At 38.5% G+C, this 18,002-nt stretch overlaps 1 protein-coding gene across 3 annotated transcripts in view; it reads left to right on the forward strand.

The window, feature by feature from the left end:
* The window catches only part of vps13d (vacuolar protein sorting 13 homolog D), a 288,043-nt gene that overhangs the window by 20,862 nt on the left and 249,179 nt on the right, over nucleotides 1–18,002 (forward strand). For all 3 annotated transcript variants that reach the window (XM_073031774.1, XM_073031775.1, XM_073031776.1), the window contains exons 5-9: nucleotides 2,001–2,117; nucleotides 3,572–3,676; nucleotides 4,555–4,725; nucleotides 8,189–8,289; nucleotides 17,685–17,853. In XM_073031774.1, coding sequence (XP_072887875.1) covers nucleotides 2,001–2,117; nucleotides 3,572–3,676; nucleotides 4,555–4,725; nucleotides 8,189–8,289; nucleotides 17,685–17,853 — 663 coding nt within the window. The remainder of the gene's footprint in view (nucleotides 1–2,000; nucleotides 2,118–3,571; nucleotides 3,677–4,554; nucleotides 4,726–8,188; nucleotides 8,290–17,684; nucleotides 17,854–18,002) is intronic.

Below are 18,002 nucleotides of genomic sequence, written 5' to 3' on the forward strand. Positions count from 1 at the left end.
TACCCAGTTGAAGGCTTTTCTACTGGTGCCCATTTACTGTAGTTTTATTTAATCCTGATGCCCCGCCTGATCAATGCTGCCTTGACATCAAAACAATCAGGCTCACTGTGTCTAGAGTTCAAGCTCTTTTGTCAGTGATTGTACCAAGCTTGTAACAAGGACTGGAATAGAGTGTTTCTTGTAGAATCTAAACAATGCATTCTTAATAATTTGTTGGAGAGTAGGTGGTATTTCTTATCGCAACCTTAGTTCCATTACAAATAGTTAAGAGTCAAGTGGTGCTGGAAATGGATTTGACCTGTTTGTGTGCATACGGTATTCCAATTTTGCAAAATTGTTGGGTGGTTTCCAATGTTTTAGGTATTTTGGTTAAAGGTGCAACTAGTTCTGAAGCACCAGTTCTAAGAATTATGGCTGGGTTAGAACATAGAAAACCAACAGCACAATACAGGCCCTTGGGCCCACAAAGCTGTGCCGAACATGTCCTTACCTTAGAAATTACCTGGGGTTACCTATAACCCTTCTATTTTTCTCAGCTCCATGTATCTATCCAGGAGTCTCTTAAAAGACCCTATCATATCCGCTTCCACCACTGTTCCCGGCAGCCCATTCCACGCACTCACCACTCTTTGCGTAAAAAAAAAAAACACAACTTAGCTCTGATGTCTCCTCTGTACCTACTTCCAAGCACCTTAAAACTGTGCTCTCTCATGCTAGCCATTTCAGCCCTGGGAAAAAGCTTCTGACTACCCACACGATAGTCATTCATCATCTTATGCACCTCTATCAGGTCATCTCTCATCCTCCGTCGCTCCAAGGAGAAAAGGCGGAGTTCACTCAACCTATTCTCATAAGGCATGCTCCCCTATCCAGGCAACGTCCTTGTAAATCTTCTCTATACCCTTTCTATGGTTTCCACAGCCTTCCTGTAGTGAGGCAACCAGAACTAGCACAGTACTCCAAGTGGGGTCTGACCAGGGTCCTATATAGCTGCAACATCTCAGCTCCTGTTTGGGTTGTTTTGTGTCTCATAGTCTTTGGCGTATGTATGTATCTGATGCTCTCAGCTGTTTCCATATTTGCTAAAGATCAGCTTTTGTTATGACAGGATTCTCAAGAGGAGACATAGATTCACTCAGGTGCTTGGAAATGTTGCAGCTTTGTTTTTGCACTAATGTGTTGAGCTCTTCAATCATCCAGGATGATGATACTCATTGACCTTTCTCATTGGACAGGCTAGATGCAGGAAGATTGTTTCCGATGTTGGGGAAGTCCAGAACGAGGAGTCACAGTTTAAGGATAAAGGGAAAGCCTTTTAGGACCGAGATGAGGAAAAACTTCTTCACACAGAGAGTGGTGAATCTATGGAATTCTCTGCCACAGGAAACAGTTGAGGCCAGTTCATTGGCTATATATAAGAGGAAGTTAGATATGGCCCTTGTGGCTAAAGGGATCGGGGGTATGGAGAGAAAGCAGGTACAGGGTTCTGAGTTGGATGATCAGCCATGATCATACTGAATGGCGGTGCAGGCTTGAAGGGCCAAATGGCCTACTCCTACACCTATTTTCTATGTTTCTATTCCATTATTCTCCATCATTCATATCTGAATATGGCAGAATTTCTAAATATTTATTTGATCCTCTCAGTCAAAAAAATTTGATTGAGTTTCTAGATCAACTGAGTGGAGGTAATGCTTGTCATTGATCTTGTGAGTGGAACCTCCAATATCCTTTGGTGTAATTACATTAAATTCCCTGGGTTCTTCTCCTGTTTTAATTTATCTAGACTAATTTGTGTAAAATGTGTTATTAACTTATGCTCAATAATAAATGAAATCATGAATGAGATTTTGGAAATAGTTTAATCACAGCATGTTTCTATCTGATTTTTGCTTTGAATGTACTGTGCCCTGCTGCTTTACAATAGAGGCTATTGTGAAGGTACAAGTATGTGAAACACTACTTTTAGCTGAAAAGTTGGAGCTTTCTTTCCTTTGTAGATGAATGTTCGAGATGTTCATTTGCGTTTTGAGGATGATATCACTAACCCTGAGCATCCATTTGCTTTTGGGGTCTCTATCAAGAGTGTATCTGTGCAGAATGCAGAAGATGAATTGGTAAGTTCCACTTGGAAGCAATGAAATCATGTCTGAATTCTAAAGCTGGCTTCAGTGTATGAACCATGTCATTTTATAGGGAAATGGAAATTAAATCTAAATGGATAATACCTCCTAAAACTATAGCCTTAGAAATATCTGTTCTCATTCAAAATTGATATTAATAGGATTTTTTTTTCCAAACTGGCATAAATTTTTGACTCAAGATATATATCTGGCATTACAGCTAGGGGTGTCAGAGTTTGCATGACAGCTTGGGGTTTCAGAGTTTAGTTCCGATGCTGCCTATAAGGAGTTTGTATGTCCTCCCGTGAACATGTAGAGTTCCTCCAGGTGTTCCATTTTCCTCCCACATTCCAAAGACGTACTAGTTTGTAGTTTAATTGGTCATTGTAAATTGTCCTATGATTAGGCTGGAGTTGAATAAGGTTGCTGAGCAGAGCAGCTCATTGGGTCGGAAGGGTCTGTTCTGCATTGTATTTCTAAATAAAATAAATAAAGATCAAGTAACTGCTAATGGTGCATTCACTGTTTATCTAACGTTACAATTTGATCTAATACTGTACTAATCTGTTAGTGCTTATACGAGGTAGAGAATCATGTGCTTATTACAAATTTGAGCTGACTTGAGGGGCAATAAAGCTAATTTCAGCTCCTTTTTCTTGTGTTCTCATCTACCTGCTGCTGGATAGGCAGTCTTTCCTAATTTAACAGCCACTTATACTGTACATACCATAGCTGTCTTGATAGCAGTCAACTTCAGTCAAAGCCCTTCAGTTTGTTTCTCAACAATTCTTGGTATTTAACCTTCCCTTTACAACAGGCTAATATTTACAGTTTGGATAAGTAGCTGAGCAGGTAGGATATGTCAAATTAAATAGATCCAATGGGTTCAGAAGGTTTCTGATGTCTTTAATGGTGATATTGTATGAGGGTGGATTGCATTTTCTCCTTTGAACTTGGTGGCTTACAGCAGATACGTGATCCTGACATCTGATGTGTATTGCCAATTTCATGGTACAAATAATGTGTATTAATACTGAAAACCTAAAATGATTCAGAGCACAATAAAGTTAAACCTACTCCAGGTCTTCAAGATGTCCCATTCAAATAAATTTAACAATGGGAAAGAAGCAAATAAGCCCTCCATAGATAGAGCTACTATATTTTATCGATCAATAATTGGTAATTTTTAACTGCTTATAGGACACATTTGGTTTTGCTTTTACAGTTACTCAGTTTTCTAGTAAGCAGTACAAATACTATAATCAGGAAATCAGTTGGTGAAGGTAGTGGACTGTTTAAAGGGGCCTTGGTTAAAAGTTAAAAGGGAAAGTTAAGCACTTTAGGGGACAGGGTACTGACATAAAATTCCAACATGTGTAGAATCTTTCATAACTAAAATGATTCCCCATGGCATTGATGCTTCACTTTACACATTCTTAATCTCTCAGGTAGAGAAGTCCATAAGAAAGAAGAGACTAAAGATTGAAGATTTCAGTATTTATTGGGATATGGACTGTGAGTTACTGGGAGATGTTTCTGCTTCTGAACTCCAGGTAGGCATTTTTCTTTACATGGATTTTAATAAATCATTTTCCACTTTGAATTATACTGTACAGTGATTCCATTTGAAAAGGATTAATTATTATCTGCATTAAGTTTGATTTAATCATCACCTATGATGAACAGTGTAGCTGCAAATATAATGAAGTATGAGCAGCATTTTGTGATATGATTTAATTTATTAACATAATACTTAAGTATTCTATTGCCCAACTTGTTTGTGTTTTTCACTACATAGTAATGTGTTAATTAATTGATGTTGGGGCTGTGCATGAATAATCATGGAGCCCATGTTGCTTGAATTCTTAACCTGCTTCTGACTTTGTATTACTTTAAAATTCATCTCCAAGATGCTACCAACAATTTCAAATAGTCGCTTATTGAATTGATCAATAGGGATGGTTCAGCTGACGAGACAGGTGCACCACAGTGTTCTCTCCCACCATATCCCAATTCTCTTTCACCTCTTTTACGTATACGTACTGGAGAAGTGGAGACCTCCAAAGATATATTTCCAGTTCTAAATAGTTTCTTGATATCTAATGTTTTTCCAGTCATTTATGTACTTACCTCCTTTGCTGGCTACCTTGATGAATATCAAGAGTTTCCATACAGTAGCAGGGATAAGGGAATTGTGTGGTGGGAAGAATCTTGACTAAAACTTAGCGAAGGCTGGTATTTTCTTTTATATTATTAGGTAAACACTTCCAGTAAAAACAATAGTTGCTCAAAATTTTCTTCCCCCATCATGTAAAATAAATCATTTGACTTTGACTCTATAAAGACCTGTTTTGACTGAGCTATTATTTACATTGGGGTGTAGGATAATCATTTGTATACTTAGACCTCACGTATCACTTTTACTTTCCAGGACGCAATGGATCATTGCCTGGAAAACAGAGATCACAAGTATATACTTGAACCCGTCTGTGCTTCTGCGCTGTTAAAGAGGAATGGAACCAAAGAAGCATTACGTTCCCGCAGTACACCACGTATTGAGTGTGATGTCAAGTTGAAGACAATCCCATTAAAACTGTCACAGGTAAGTTTGAACCAGGAATAAAGAGAAAAAGGGGTCTTTCTAGTTTTTAAGTCTTTTGGCCCATCGGTTTTTCTTCTGTACTTTATGTCACTAATCTGAAAGATGGGACTGTGGGGTTCTCAGTGGATGTGGCTCTACTATCCAACAGGTTTAACTGATGCTGAAAGTAGCAACTCCGACATGGTATTTGCTATTGGACATTGACTGAAGGACTGAAACTGAAAAGGGGAAAGGTCAGAGTGATGCTTAGATGATGCTAAACTTTGATTTTAAACTGTAGAATAAATGACATAAAGCAAGAAGTTTTTGGGTACTTGTATGTTTCATCTTGTATTGATATGCTCATATATACAGTACAGGATTAAACTTGCACCAGTTTTGTATACATGGTCTAGTTCACAGAAAGGAAATAATGTGATGTGCGTTCATTTCATTGAGGATGCGGTTTCAAAAAAAGACCATAGCAACACACACAAAATGCTGGAGGAACTCAGAATGTCAGGCAGTATCTATGAAGTGAATAAACAGTCAGTGTTTCGTGCCTTGACCCTTCTTCAGGACTGGAAGATGCCAGAACAAAAAGGTGGAAGAGGGGAAGGAGGATAGCTTGGAGGTGATAGGTGAAGCCAGGTGGGTAGAAAAGATAAAAGTCTGGAGAGGAAGGAATCTGATGGGAGAGAAAAGTGAAACAAAAGAGAAAGGGAAGAAGGAGGGGTCCAGAGGGAGGTGATAGGCAGATGAGAAGAGATAACAAACCAGAGTGGGGAATAGGAGAGGAAATTTTTTTTTTACCTAGAAAGAGAAATCAATATTTATGCCATCAGAACAGAATATAAGGTGTTGCTCTTCCACCTTGAGGGTGGCCTCAACTTGGCCATGGGCTGACGTGACAGGACGGAAATAGGAATCAGAAGTAAAATGTTTGGACACTGGAAAGATTTGCTTTTGGTGGATGGAGTGGAGATGCTTAATGAAGCGGTCCCCAATTTACAACAGATCTCACCTATGTAGAGGAGGCTGCATTGGGAGCACCGGACACAATGGACAGCTCCAGCAGATTTGCAGGTGAAGTGTTGTCTCACCTGGAAGCACAGTTTGGGGCCCTAAATGAAGATGAAGGAGGCAGCAAATGGGCAGGTAGACGAGATGAAGTGCAGTAGTGTAAAGGCGGTGGCAGGAAGATGGGTCAGCACGCACGTTTGGAAAATAGAGAATATGTAGGTAGCATCCAAAGTGGAAGTAGGAAAACATTGTTTTTTAAAAGGTGGACATCTGGAAAGGAGAGCCACGTTCTAGGAACAAATGCAGTGGAGATGAAGGAACAGAAAAAAGGAAATAGCATTCTTACAGGAGACAGGGTGGGAAGTGGTATAGTTAAGATAACTGGGATAGGTAGATTTATAAAAGATTTCAGTTGACAGTTTGTGTCCAGAGATGGAAACCGATCAAGAAAGGGGAGGAGGTGTTAGGAATGAACCAAGGGAATTTAAGGACAGGGCAGAAGTTAGAGGCAAAGTTGATGAAATTGATGAGTTTAGCTTGGGTGCATGAAGCATCACCATTGCCATTGTCAATGTAGTGGAGGAATTTCTAGGGAGAATTACTAGGGAAGGCTTGAAACATGGATTATTCTACATAGCCAATGAAGATATAGGCATATCTGGTGCCCATGCAGGTGCCCAAGGCTACCCCTCAAATCTAGCGAAAGTGGCCAGCTGGTGGTGTAGTGGCATCAGCACTGGACTTCAAGGTAAATGGTCCTGAGTTCAAACCCAGCTGGATCCCAACCTGGTCAGCAGTAGTACCTGTGGGGAAGAAAGGCCTGGCAATCTACTTATGTATTTTAAGGAATGGAGGGTTATGGGCTGTGCGGGTCAGTGGGACTAGGTGAGAGTAAGCGTTCGGCACAGACTAGAAGGGCCGAGATGGCCTGTTTCCGTGCTGTAATTGTTATATGGTTATATGGAAAGAGCCGAAGGAAAAATTGTTGAGGATGAAGACTAGTTCTGCTAGACAGATGAGGGTGGTGGAGGAGGGGAACTGGTTGGTTCTATTATTGAAAAGAAATGGAGAGCTTTAAGGCCCCCTTGAGGAGGGATTAATATGTATAGGAACTGACATCCATGGTGAAAATGAGGCGGTCAGGGCCAGGGAATTGAAAGTTACTGAGGAAATCAACAGTGTGAGAAGAATCGCTTATCTAGTTGAGAAGGAATTGCTTATCTAGGTGAGTTGGGTTATGAGAACATGAGTTCAGTGGGGCAGGTGTAGGCAGAGATAATAGGCCTACCCAGACGGTCAGAGCAAAAAAAAAATCCATGTCATGTGGTATATATAGTATACAAGGCAATCAGCAAAATTATATTACTAACTACTGTATTATTAAATAATGTATTATTTAAACTATTGTGTTATTAAATACTGCCTAAGAAGCATTTGTGCACTGTCCATATCATTGGCAAAAAATAGAGATGTGAACTTCCCATGGATAACAGAAAAATGTGAATACCACTAAGGCAGATGGCAAAGACATTAAGATTACCTTGGCATAAGGTGTCAGTTCCTTTATGGGTATAAAACTTAGTAAATTTCATTTTATGTGCTTGAGCCTATGAAAACAACCTGAAACATTCAAGTTCCCTGATCCTGTCCCAGCTGCAAATCTACCATGTTTCTGGTACCAGAATACCCAACCCAGCTCCATTCTCGCAGCTGGCCTATACTCAGGACTCTGGCACTGGTTGCAAATGTAGCCATGTTTGTGACTCCTGATGGTCCTGACTGTGATTCCCACCACACACCCATTCCACATTCTGGATTCCAGTCTGGCTGTAAAACTCTCCACGTTCCTGCCTCCCAGCGTTCTGACCCTGCCTTCAACCCTAGCTCTTGGCCACAGACCAACTATTAATATCTCACTACTTGCCGGTGTAAACCATCAAATGTAGTATGTTATGTTAAATAAGATTCACAGGAGAAGACACTTTATGATCTTTCTATACAAGGTCGACCTAATGGATATGTAGATCCACCGATAGCAAGCCAGTGGATATTGATAATTTCATGTATAACATTTCCTTCGCTGTAAGTCAAAGAGAAAAAGGTTTACCTGCTCTTTCAGCTAGGAAGGAAATCATGTTGGATTATCAGAATAGATTATTACTGGCAAGGTTTTGGTTATTGGGTAACAGTTTATTTTTGCAGAAGGTCAGCTTGGTTGTGAATATAGAGAACTGAAGCCATGCTATGTGGTCAGCTTTGTCTGAGGTGCTCTCAAGTCTGCATGGCTCAGTTAACACTGAACCTTTGCACTCTAAAATTGACGAAGGTGCTGATCTGCATTTCAACCAATTTGAATCAAAAGAGTTGTTTACAGGCTATGTAAAATGGACATTTCTTTCTCTTTGCACTTGCTATTTCAGATATAGATTCTAAGTTGGTTATTTTATTTCGGTGTGCTCAGATGCAGTACCAGCAGTTGATGACGTTCTTGAAAGAAATGGAAAGAAAAGAAAGGCAACTTAAACTGAGAAAATGGAGACCTAAAGTTCCTATCAAATCAAAGTAAGTCTCCTTTCAGTTTAAATTTTATCTTACTATTGTAATAAATTGACTTATTTCACATTTCCCAGTTATTCCCAGTGCATTTTCATCTACACACATAGAATCCTTCCAGAGGAGATGTGTGCATACCGAATGGAAGAATAAGTAAGGCTTGTTGAATTCTGCCAATTAGCCCCATGAAAATAAACAATTCAGAATAATGAATCTAGGTGAAATATTACTTGTTACATTTGTGCTGTGAGGCTATTTTAATTTGAAATCTTGGGTATGATTTTTTTAGTATAAAATTATTGGAAGATATGATGTATTACTTATCAAAAATGGCCTTGGACTCCCATGAGCTGACTCAGTTTTAACCAAAGCAAAACAGTGTAGATGTTAGAAATCTGACATGAAAATTTTGATGCATTATGTTGAAAGGTCAGGCAGGTAGGCAGAAGGCATGGTGGTGGCTCTGTTATATAAATCAAATCCTTAAAGAGAGATGACATAAGACTGGAAGATGTAGGATCCTTGTGAGTAGAGCTAAGAAACTGCAAGAGGAAAAACTTCCCATTGGGAGTTACATACCAGCCTCTGAACAGTAGCTAGGATGAGGGTTACAAATTGCAAAGTCATGTAAAAAGGGCAATGTTGTGATAATCATGGGTTGTTTCAATTTGCAGGTAGATTGGGAAAATCAGATTGGTGCTGGATCTCAAGGAGTAATTTCCAGAATGCCTACAAAATGGCTTTTTAGAGCAGCTTGTGGTTGAGCCCAGTAGGGGAGTGGTAATTCTGGACTGGGTATTACATAATGACCCAGATTTGATTAGGGAGCTGAAGGTACCTTTAGGAGGGAGTGATCATAATATGATAGAATTCACGGTGCAGTTTGAGGAGAAGCTAAAAGATTGGATGTTTTAGTATAATAGTGAAGTAAAGGAAGCAACAGAGGTATGAGAGTGGAACTGACCAAAGTTGATTCGAAGGGGATACTAGTAGGGATGATAGTAGAACAGCAATGGCTGGTAGTTCTGGGGAATATTCAGATGGTGCAGGAAAGATACATCCCGAAGATGAAGAGGTATTCTAAATGGAGGATGATGCAACCATGGCAGACAAGGGAAGTCAAATACAGCTTAGAAGCAAAAGTGAGGGTGTATAGTATTGAAAAAAATAGTGGGAAGGTAGAGGATTGGGAAGCTTTTAAAAGCCAAAAGAAGACAACTAAAAAGCTATAAAGAGGAGCAATGAAATATGAAGGTAAAGTAGTCAATAATATAAAAGAGGGTGCAAAAAGTATTTTTAGATACTTAAAGAGTAAAAGAGAAATGAGAGTGAATATTGGACCACTGTAAAATGATGCTGGAGAGATAGTAATGGAGGACAAAGAAAAGGCGGATGGACTTACTAAGTATTTTGCAGAAGTCTTCACTGTGGAAGACACTAGCAGAATGCCAGAAATATGTGTCAGATGGCAGAAGGTGCTTTAGAAGCTGAAAAATCTGAAGATAGATAATTCACCTGGACCAGATGGACTGCATCCCAGGGTTTTGAAAGAGGTATCTGAAGAGATTGTGGAGGCATTAGTAATCAGCTTTCAAGAAACAGTAGTCTCCAGAGTGGTTCTGGGGAACTGGAAAATTGCAAATGTTACTCCACTCTTTTCAGAGGGAGGGAGGCAGAAGGGAAATTATAAATCAGTTCACCTGATTTCAGTGGTTGGAAAGAATTTGGGATCTATTATTAAGGGTAAGATTTCAGGGTACTTGGGGCCATGATAAAATATGACAAAGTGGTTTTTTTTTAAAGGGGAAATCTTGTCTGACAAATCTGTTGGAATTCTTTGAGGAAATAACAGGCAGGGTAGACAAAGGAGAGTCAGTGGATATTGTTTGCTTGGATTTGCAGAAGACCTTTGACAAGGTGCTGCACGAGGTTGTTTAACAAGATAAGAAACCATGGTATTACGGGAAAGGTGCTAGCATGGATAGAAGATTGTATAACTAGCAAGAGGCAAAGAGTGGGAATGAAGCGGACCTTTTCTGGTTGGCTGCCGGTGACAACTGGTGTACTGCAGTTTTCTGTGGTGGGACGGCTTCTTTTCACATTATGATTTCGATGAAGGAATTATTGACTTTGCGGACAATATGAAGATGGGTGGAAGTGCAAGTACCGGTAGTTGAGTTCCTGCAGAGGTACTTAGACAGATTTGGGGAATGGGCAAAGAAATGGCACATGGAATATAGTGTAGGGAGGTGCTTGGTCATGAACTTTGCTGAAGAAGTAAAAGTGTGGACTATGTGAATGGGGAGGAAATTCAAAAATCAGAGGTGCAAAGGAACTTGGGAGTCCTCGTGCAGGATTCTTTAAAGGTTTAATTGCAAGTTGAGTTAGTGGTAAGGAAGGCAAATGCAAAGATAACATTCATTTTGAGAGGACTGGAGTATAAAAGTAAGGGTGTGATGCTGAAGCTTTATAAGGCATTTGTTAGACCACACTGGAGTTTAGAAGAATGTGGGGGGGGGGGGGGGAGGGATCTCATTGAAACCTGTTGAATATTGAAAGGTCTGGAGAGAGTGGATGTGGAGAGTATGTTTCCTGCAGTGGAGAGGTCTGGGACCGGAGACCACAGCCTCAGAATTGAACGACATCAATATAGAACAAAGATGAGGGAAAAATTCTTTCGCCAAAAGGTGGTGAATCTGTGGAATTCATTGCTGCTCACAGCTGTGCAGACCAAGTCATTGGGTATTTTTAAGGCAGAGGTTGATAGATTCTTGATTAATCGGTGTGTCAAAGGTTACTGGGAGAAGGCAGGAGATTGGGGTTTAGAGGGATAACACATTAATCATGATGGAATGGTGATGCAGACTCAGCGAGCTGAATGGCCTCATTCTGCTCCTATGTCTGATGATCTTATAGAAATCTAAATTACTACAGAACTACTCAACATGTCAGGGAGTATATGAGAGTTAAAATTTCAGGTCATCAATCAGGAAATCGGTGGTGGAGGGGGGAAAATGAAAATAAATTATTGTGAAATGGTAGAAAGGGTGTTATAATGACAAAATGCTAGAAATAAAATATTTAAAAAATAATGTGGATTGATCATTTACTGTGACGGGCAATCAGCAGGTCAGAATTGTACTTACAGAATAAATAGTTACTCTAAAAACTGGTCATCTATTCTATGTTTCCTCGCTCCACTGAAGCTGTGAAGAGTGGAAATTGATAGATATGAAGAAATATATTAGAATGGTCTGGAATAGTCCTTGTGGAATTCTGAAAGACAAAGAAAGATGTTTATTCCTGACATGTTAATGCTGTTGGGAATGGTGCAGCGTGAGGACAGGAATCCTAACCTAATTGTGGGAGAGAAGAAGTATCAGTGAAAGGTATGGGAAATGGGGAAACACCAGGATCGAGGGGTTTATAAACCAACTTTGCAGTAAGGGGTGTAATGAGTCAAATACAGGTAAAAAGCTGGATTTAGGTGAATGTGATCATGTAGTATTTTTATGTCTAAATTGAGAATGCTGTATTTTTAATTATATTAATAGCAACTTGTATTTTCCCTTTTCAATTTGTTCTTAACTATAGAACGATAAACCATAAGGTAACTATTGTATTGATTTATTATTGTCATGTTTATCAAGATACAGTGAAAAGCTTGTCTTACATACTGTATATACAGATCAAATCATTGCATTGAGCAATACAGTACATTGAGCTGGAATGGAATAAAATAAATGTAAATAAACTAAAGTAAATCTACCAACCAAAAATTTTTTGCTTTTGAAGGTTCATATGCCAAAGTTAACAGAAGCAAACTTTCTAATAATGAAGGAAGTATTGTATTTAAAACAAAATGACCACCCAGCAGGACCACAGTATTTCCATCCTAGAGCTTTAAAGGAAGTAGGTGATAATATTTGTAAGCACCCATACAGTGATCTTCTAAAGTTCCCTTGAATCCGGAAACTTTCCTGTATATTGGAGAATATACATCATTCCACTGTTTATGAAAGGTAAGAGAGAGATGCTGGGAAATTATAGATCAGTTTTACAGCTTTTGTCAGGGAACTATCAGAAAATCATCTTAAAGCTGGAATAAGAAAGTACAGATGGGTGAAGGGTACAACATGCTTGACTAGCTTTCTCAAGAGGTGATTAAAGCTTTGAATTGCTAAGTGATTGCACTGCAATTTTGAAGTCATTTGGCAAAGCCTTTTAAGAGTCCTAGCTAAAAGTTAAGTTCATGGAATTGAATCAAATTATTGACCTTGTTTGAGACTGGCTGAATGGCCGCAAAAGTAGAGATAAAGGGCACATAACTGTAATAGTCGTGGTATGATGACTTTTACTCATATTAGGCACAGAATCACGTCGCAGACTGGCATGACAAAGGTAGGCAACATAATAATCAGCATTAATAGAAACTCAATGTTATTATAAGATATTAACAGATTGTGCACGTGCAAATTTGTGACAAAGGATTTCAATATAAGATGATGTGTGAGGACATCATATAAATCAAATACTTTATAAATAGAGTTCTAAAGGGACTTGTGCTGCCTTGTGTATGAGCTTAAAAAAATTAAATGCTAATGAAATGCTGACCTTTCTTAGTGGACTGGAATATAAGGCATTAGATGTTACACTATAGTTATACAAAATCCCAGTTAGATCAGTAATATGTTCACTTTGAGGCTGCATTTTCTGAAGGTAATATTAGCCCTATGAGAATGTTGAACAAATTTTCTTAAAGGATTCCAGAGATTAAATCAAGTTCAAGTGTTTAGGTTTGTGCTGTATTCATAGGCATCCATGCACACAGTATAAATGCTATGAAAAAGGGCTTTTTTGCAGTATCAGCATAGTACCTTATAAACATGACAAACACAAGTTAACATGAACTTAACATAAATTGTATCTAATTTGCACAACAAATTAAACATGATGTTAGCATAAATGAGAGAAAAAAGAAGAAATATAATTTTAGCATGTGTTAGGATTTTACAGGTAGGGTAAGAACCTAATGGTTCTGGGGAAGAGGTTTTGTTGAGCCTTGAGATCAGAATCAGCTTTGTGTGCCTTCACACTTCTGTACCTCCTTCCTGATGGTAGCAATGCAAACAAGACATGACCTTGGTGATGGGGTCCTTAATCATGGATACCACCTCTTGAGGCAACAGTCCTTGAAGATGTCCTGGATACTACGGAGGCTAGTGCCCATAGTGAAGATAACTAAATTTACAACTCTCTGCAGCGTCCTTTGATCCTATGTTGTAGCACCACCCCTCCCCATACCAGATAGTGATGCAACTAATTAGAATGCTTTCCAAGGTACATCTGTAGATATTTGCAAGTGTCTTTGGTGATATACCAAATCTCCTCAAACTCTAGTGAAATAGCTGCTGTCATACCTTCTTTATAGCTGCATTGATTTGCTGTGACCAGGTTAGATCCTCAGAGATATTGACACCCAGGAACTTGAAATTGCTCACACTCTCCACTTCTACATGGACTGATGTGTGTCCTCTTGTCTTACCTTCCTGAAGTCCACAATCAGTTCTTTGGTCTTGCTGTCATTGAGTGCAAGGTTGTTGCTGTGACCCACCACTCAACTAGCTGATATGCCTGTATGCTGCCACCTTTCACCATCTGAAATTCTGCCAACAATAGTTGTATCATCAGCAAACCTATGTATGGCATTTGAGATGTGTCTAGCCCCACAGTCATGGGTGTAGAGATGTGGGTTTTCAGGCCCTTGTACCTCCTGCTGAGTGACAGCATTGAGAAGAGGACATTGCCTGGATGGTAGGAATGCCTGATGATCGATGCCACATTCCTGAGACTGTCTCTTGTATATGTCCTCAATGGTAGGGAGAGCTGTACTGTGAGGAAACTAGCTGAATCTATTACCCTGTGGCCTCTTGCATTCCTGTATACTGGAGTTCATGCAAACTATCATAATGTGTTGTATTGTACATCTGTAGAAGTTCGTTTTAGTTTTCAATGTCATGATCAATCTCCTTAAGCTTCTAAGAAAGTATCAATGTGCTGGGGCCAAGACGGGTCTTCTGAAATATTGACAACCAGAAACTTAAAATTGCTCATCCTTTCCTTTGCAGACCTTCAATGAAGATTAATTCATGTTCACATGACTTTCCCTTCCTAAACTCCACAATGAGCTCCTTGGGTTTGCTGATGTTGAGCACAAGGTTGTTATAATAACACCACTCATGACCTATCTCACTCCTGTACACTGCCTTGAAACCATTTGTGATTCTGCCAAAAGCAGTGATAACATTTATAAATCTGTAGACAATGCTGGATCAATGCTTAGCCACACAGTTATATGTTATGAGAAATTACATAAATTGTGTTTATGATCTCTGCAATTTGGAAGATTAAAGGGTGATTTAATACAAGTTTTCAAGATAAGCTATTTGGAGAAGAGGTGGAAGAAGAAAAATTACCTCCATTGTGTGTGAAATATATTTTGAGGGAGCAAAGCCAAAAAAAAAATAGTGCTCCCATCTTTCAAGGATGGGGGCAGGAAAGTTTTCAGTATGGGAAAAGAAATCCAGAACTTTCTTCGGTGAACAACTATTGTTAATTTTATATCTGATAGTTCTCTGTTTTAATCAATATTAGTTACATATATGTTTGAACTTAGATCAGCTCTGGTTACATTGAATAACAGAATGGCAAGAATGATTTGTTTAATGGTCTCCTGAACTCGCATCCTTCTAATGTGACTGAAAGAAAATAATTAGAAAGCTTTTGCATTGACTATTATTGAATTGTGAATGCAGCCCAATCTATCACAAAAACCAATCACCCCACCATTAAGTCTATCTTTATTTCCATCTGTCTCAGGAAAGCAGCCCACAAAGACCCTCTTACCCATGTCCTTCTCCTCTTCTCCCTGCATCCATCGAGCAGAAGGAACAGCAGTTTGAGCACACATACCATCAAGCTAATGATAGATTCTATCTCTGATGCCACTCTTGAATTGATCTTGTTAATAAAGATCTCTCAATCTACATTGTCATTGCCCTTGCACCTGCACTGCACTTTCATTCAGTATAACACTATTCTGTTATTGTTTTCCTTTGGTCCAACTTTGATGTACTTACCTATGTGTGGAATGATCTGTCTGGATGGTATGTACTCTAATGCATTATTATTTTTACACTATTTTGTAATTTGGAGATTTTTGTCTTTGCACTGTACTGCTGCTGCAAAACAACTAATTTCACATTTTATGTCAGTGATGATAAATCTGATACTGAAAGATTTTCACGTATCTTAGTACATGTGGTAAAAATAAATCAATTACTAATTGATCACTTAGATACCGGGGGAAAAAAGAGCTTTCCTTTCTCTGTGAGAGTTTTTTTCTTTTATGACAGCAACCACAATGGGCCTTAATTTTAACTGCGCAGTCACCTACCAATAATGAACAAAGATCTAAATAGTAAGTTACCACTGTAATGCCTGCTGACTATTCAACATGCATTGTGCATCAGCATTAATTACTTGGATCCAACCTACTGATTGTTTCTTTGGCTTTTAATATGCCCTCTCCCCTTCACCTGGCACATTTTTGCTCATCAGCGTTCATCCATTGCTTGGTGTGAAAGCAGTACTGGGAAAGGTGTTTGCATTTATAATATCTGGGAAATTTTTACAACCTATATTTGTTATAGGCTCTGTAAGATTTCAATAGGTGATTGAATCTTTGCTTTTGGGATTCATAGTTTTGACTGAGTACCTTTTTATGTCACCAAGTCATCTATTCATGTCATTTTAATCTCTTTTCCTTGACATGATATCCCCATTGTTGAGCATTTTTGCTACATTTGTTTGATTACAGTGCGAATGTAGTGCAATTTTCATTTAAGATTTCTTGAGTCATTCAGCCTTCTTCCATAATTTGACAGCAATCCAACAAAATGCGTAATCACTTGTCATATTCGCCTTGCTGCTCCAGAAGTTTTGCTGCTTTAGTATCTTAACAGCAAACTCAACTTTGAAAAGATTAACTGGCTTGACACTGCTGCAATGATGTGACAGAAATCCTTTTATGATTCTTTGTTGATATTAGGATTTTGACAGTGTGATAAGCCTTTAATTCTGCCAAACAATTCCTCTCTCATTTCTTTATGTTATTTATTGTTTGCATATTAATTATGGGAGGCTTAAAGTATAAATAACTATTACCTCAGTTCTATCTTTCTCCCTTTATTTCACTTTCTGAAAATTATAGGCATTGAATTAATTATCTTAATTTGCATTTCTTCAGACTGCCTACTTTAGTAAAGATTCTTAAATCTGATTGGTTACAAAGAAATTCACACTCTGTTCATACATCCTTCTCTGGGTGTAGCATCTAAGTAACTTAATCACACTAAATTCTAGTGCTGAAACCCATGCAAATTCTATGGGAATCTGGTGTATGTAATTACTGACTGCTACTGTTTGCAAGATCCAAGCTAATAGGCTTCTTTAATTTCAAAGAAAGAACTTCAAGCATATTTGTGTGCAAAGAGCCTTATAATTCTCTAAACAAAAAGCACTGGGCTATTTAAGGCAAGATTCAATGCATGGACCATGTTAACTTCTCTGTTGTCAGAGCAGCCCTGCCCTTGCTTGCCTTGGATTTGTACACCAGCAGGAAAAGTTACCCAAGAAATGCATTCCAGATTTCGGTAATGTGTGGATATCTAATGATATCGTGATTCAGTTTTAAATAAGCTGCTGACACCCAGATTCTAGATCTGTGCATCAAAGGTCTGGACTGAACCATGGTACTTAATTTGCATCTTGGAGAAGAGATATTGGTTAACTGGAATTATTCATTTGTGGTTTTCCTTGAGTAACAATTTTTTAAAATTGAATCATATTTTGGTAGCAATTTCAAGCAAGTAGACTGGAGTTATGAATGACTTGAAACATATTTGATGTGCCTAAAGTTATTACACTTCCAGTTTCTATTATAACAGTTATTATAGAAAATTAATATATAAAGCAAAGAATAAATAGCTTGTCATGTGGAAATAAAACTACAGTTGCATCCAAGGCACATTTACTGTTATAGTCTAACTCTATGATCTGAAGATATCTGGTCTTCATAGCCAAAAGGGATAATTTTGATTGTGAGATTATGTATAAATCCAGCATCAACAGATCATCCATCTATTTGTGTGTCTCTTATGATAAATTAAAATTAATTCCTTAAGAACAGCCCATTTTTAAGTACAGCTCAAAGTCAAAACCACTCTCTCCATTTAGTGTCTGGAGAGATCATCTTAACAGATAAATCTGTAGAATTTCTCAATAAATCTTAATGTAAACATTATTGAGGCATTGTGTTCTTTTTTTTTTACCCTTATGAATAGTTCTCGTGAGTGGTGGAATTTTGCCTTGAATGCCCATCTTGCAGAGATTCGTGAGCAGAGGAAGCGATTAAACTGGGCCTTTCTATTACAACGAGCAAGGGACGCAGTGTTCTATACAGAGAAGTATCATCAAAAGCTGAAAGGAAATCTGAATTCGCTAGAAGAAGAGGTGATTCATTGGTTGTGAATGACTTGATAATTTGACTTTTCACTTTTGAATCAAATGGAATACCTCTTACTTTATCGGTTGATTATATGAATTGTGACAAAATTCAATCCCACCCAGCTAGATACTAAATTGGCCAGAGAAAGTATGGA

This window comes from Hemitrygon akajei, chromosome 29 (assembly GCF_048418815.1).
Source record: "Hemitrygon akajei chromosome 29, sHemAka1.3, whole genome shotgun sequence".
Classification (NCBI taxonomy): domain Eukaryota; kingdom Metazoa; phylum Chordata; class Chondrichthyes; order Myliobatiformes; family Dasyatidae; genus Hemitrygon; species Hemitrygon akajei.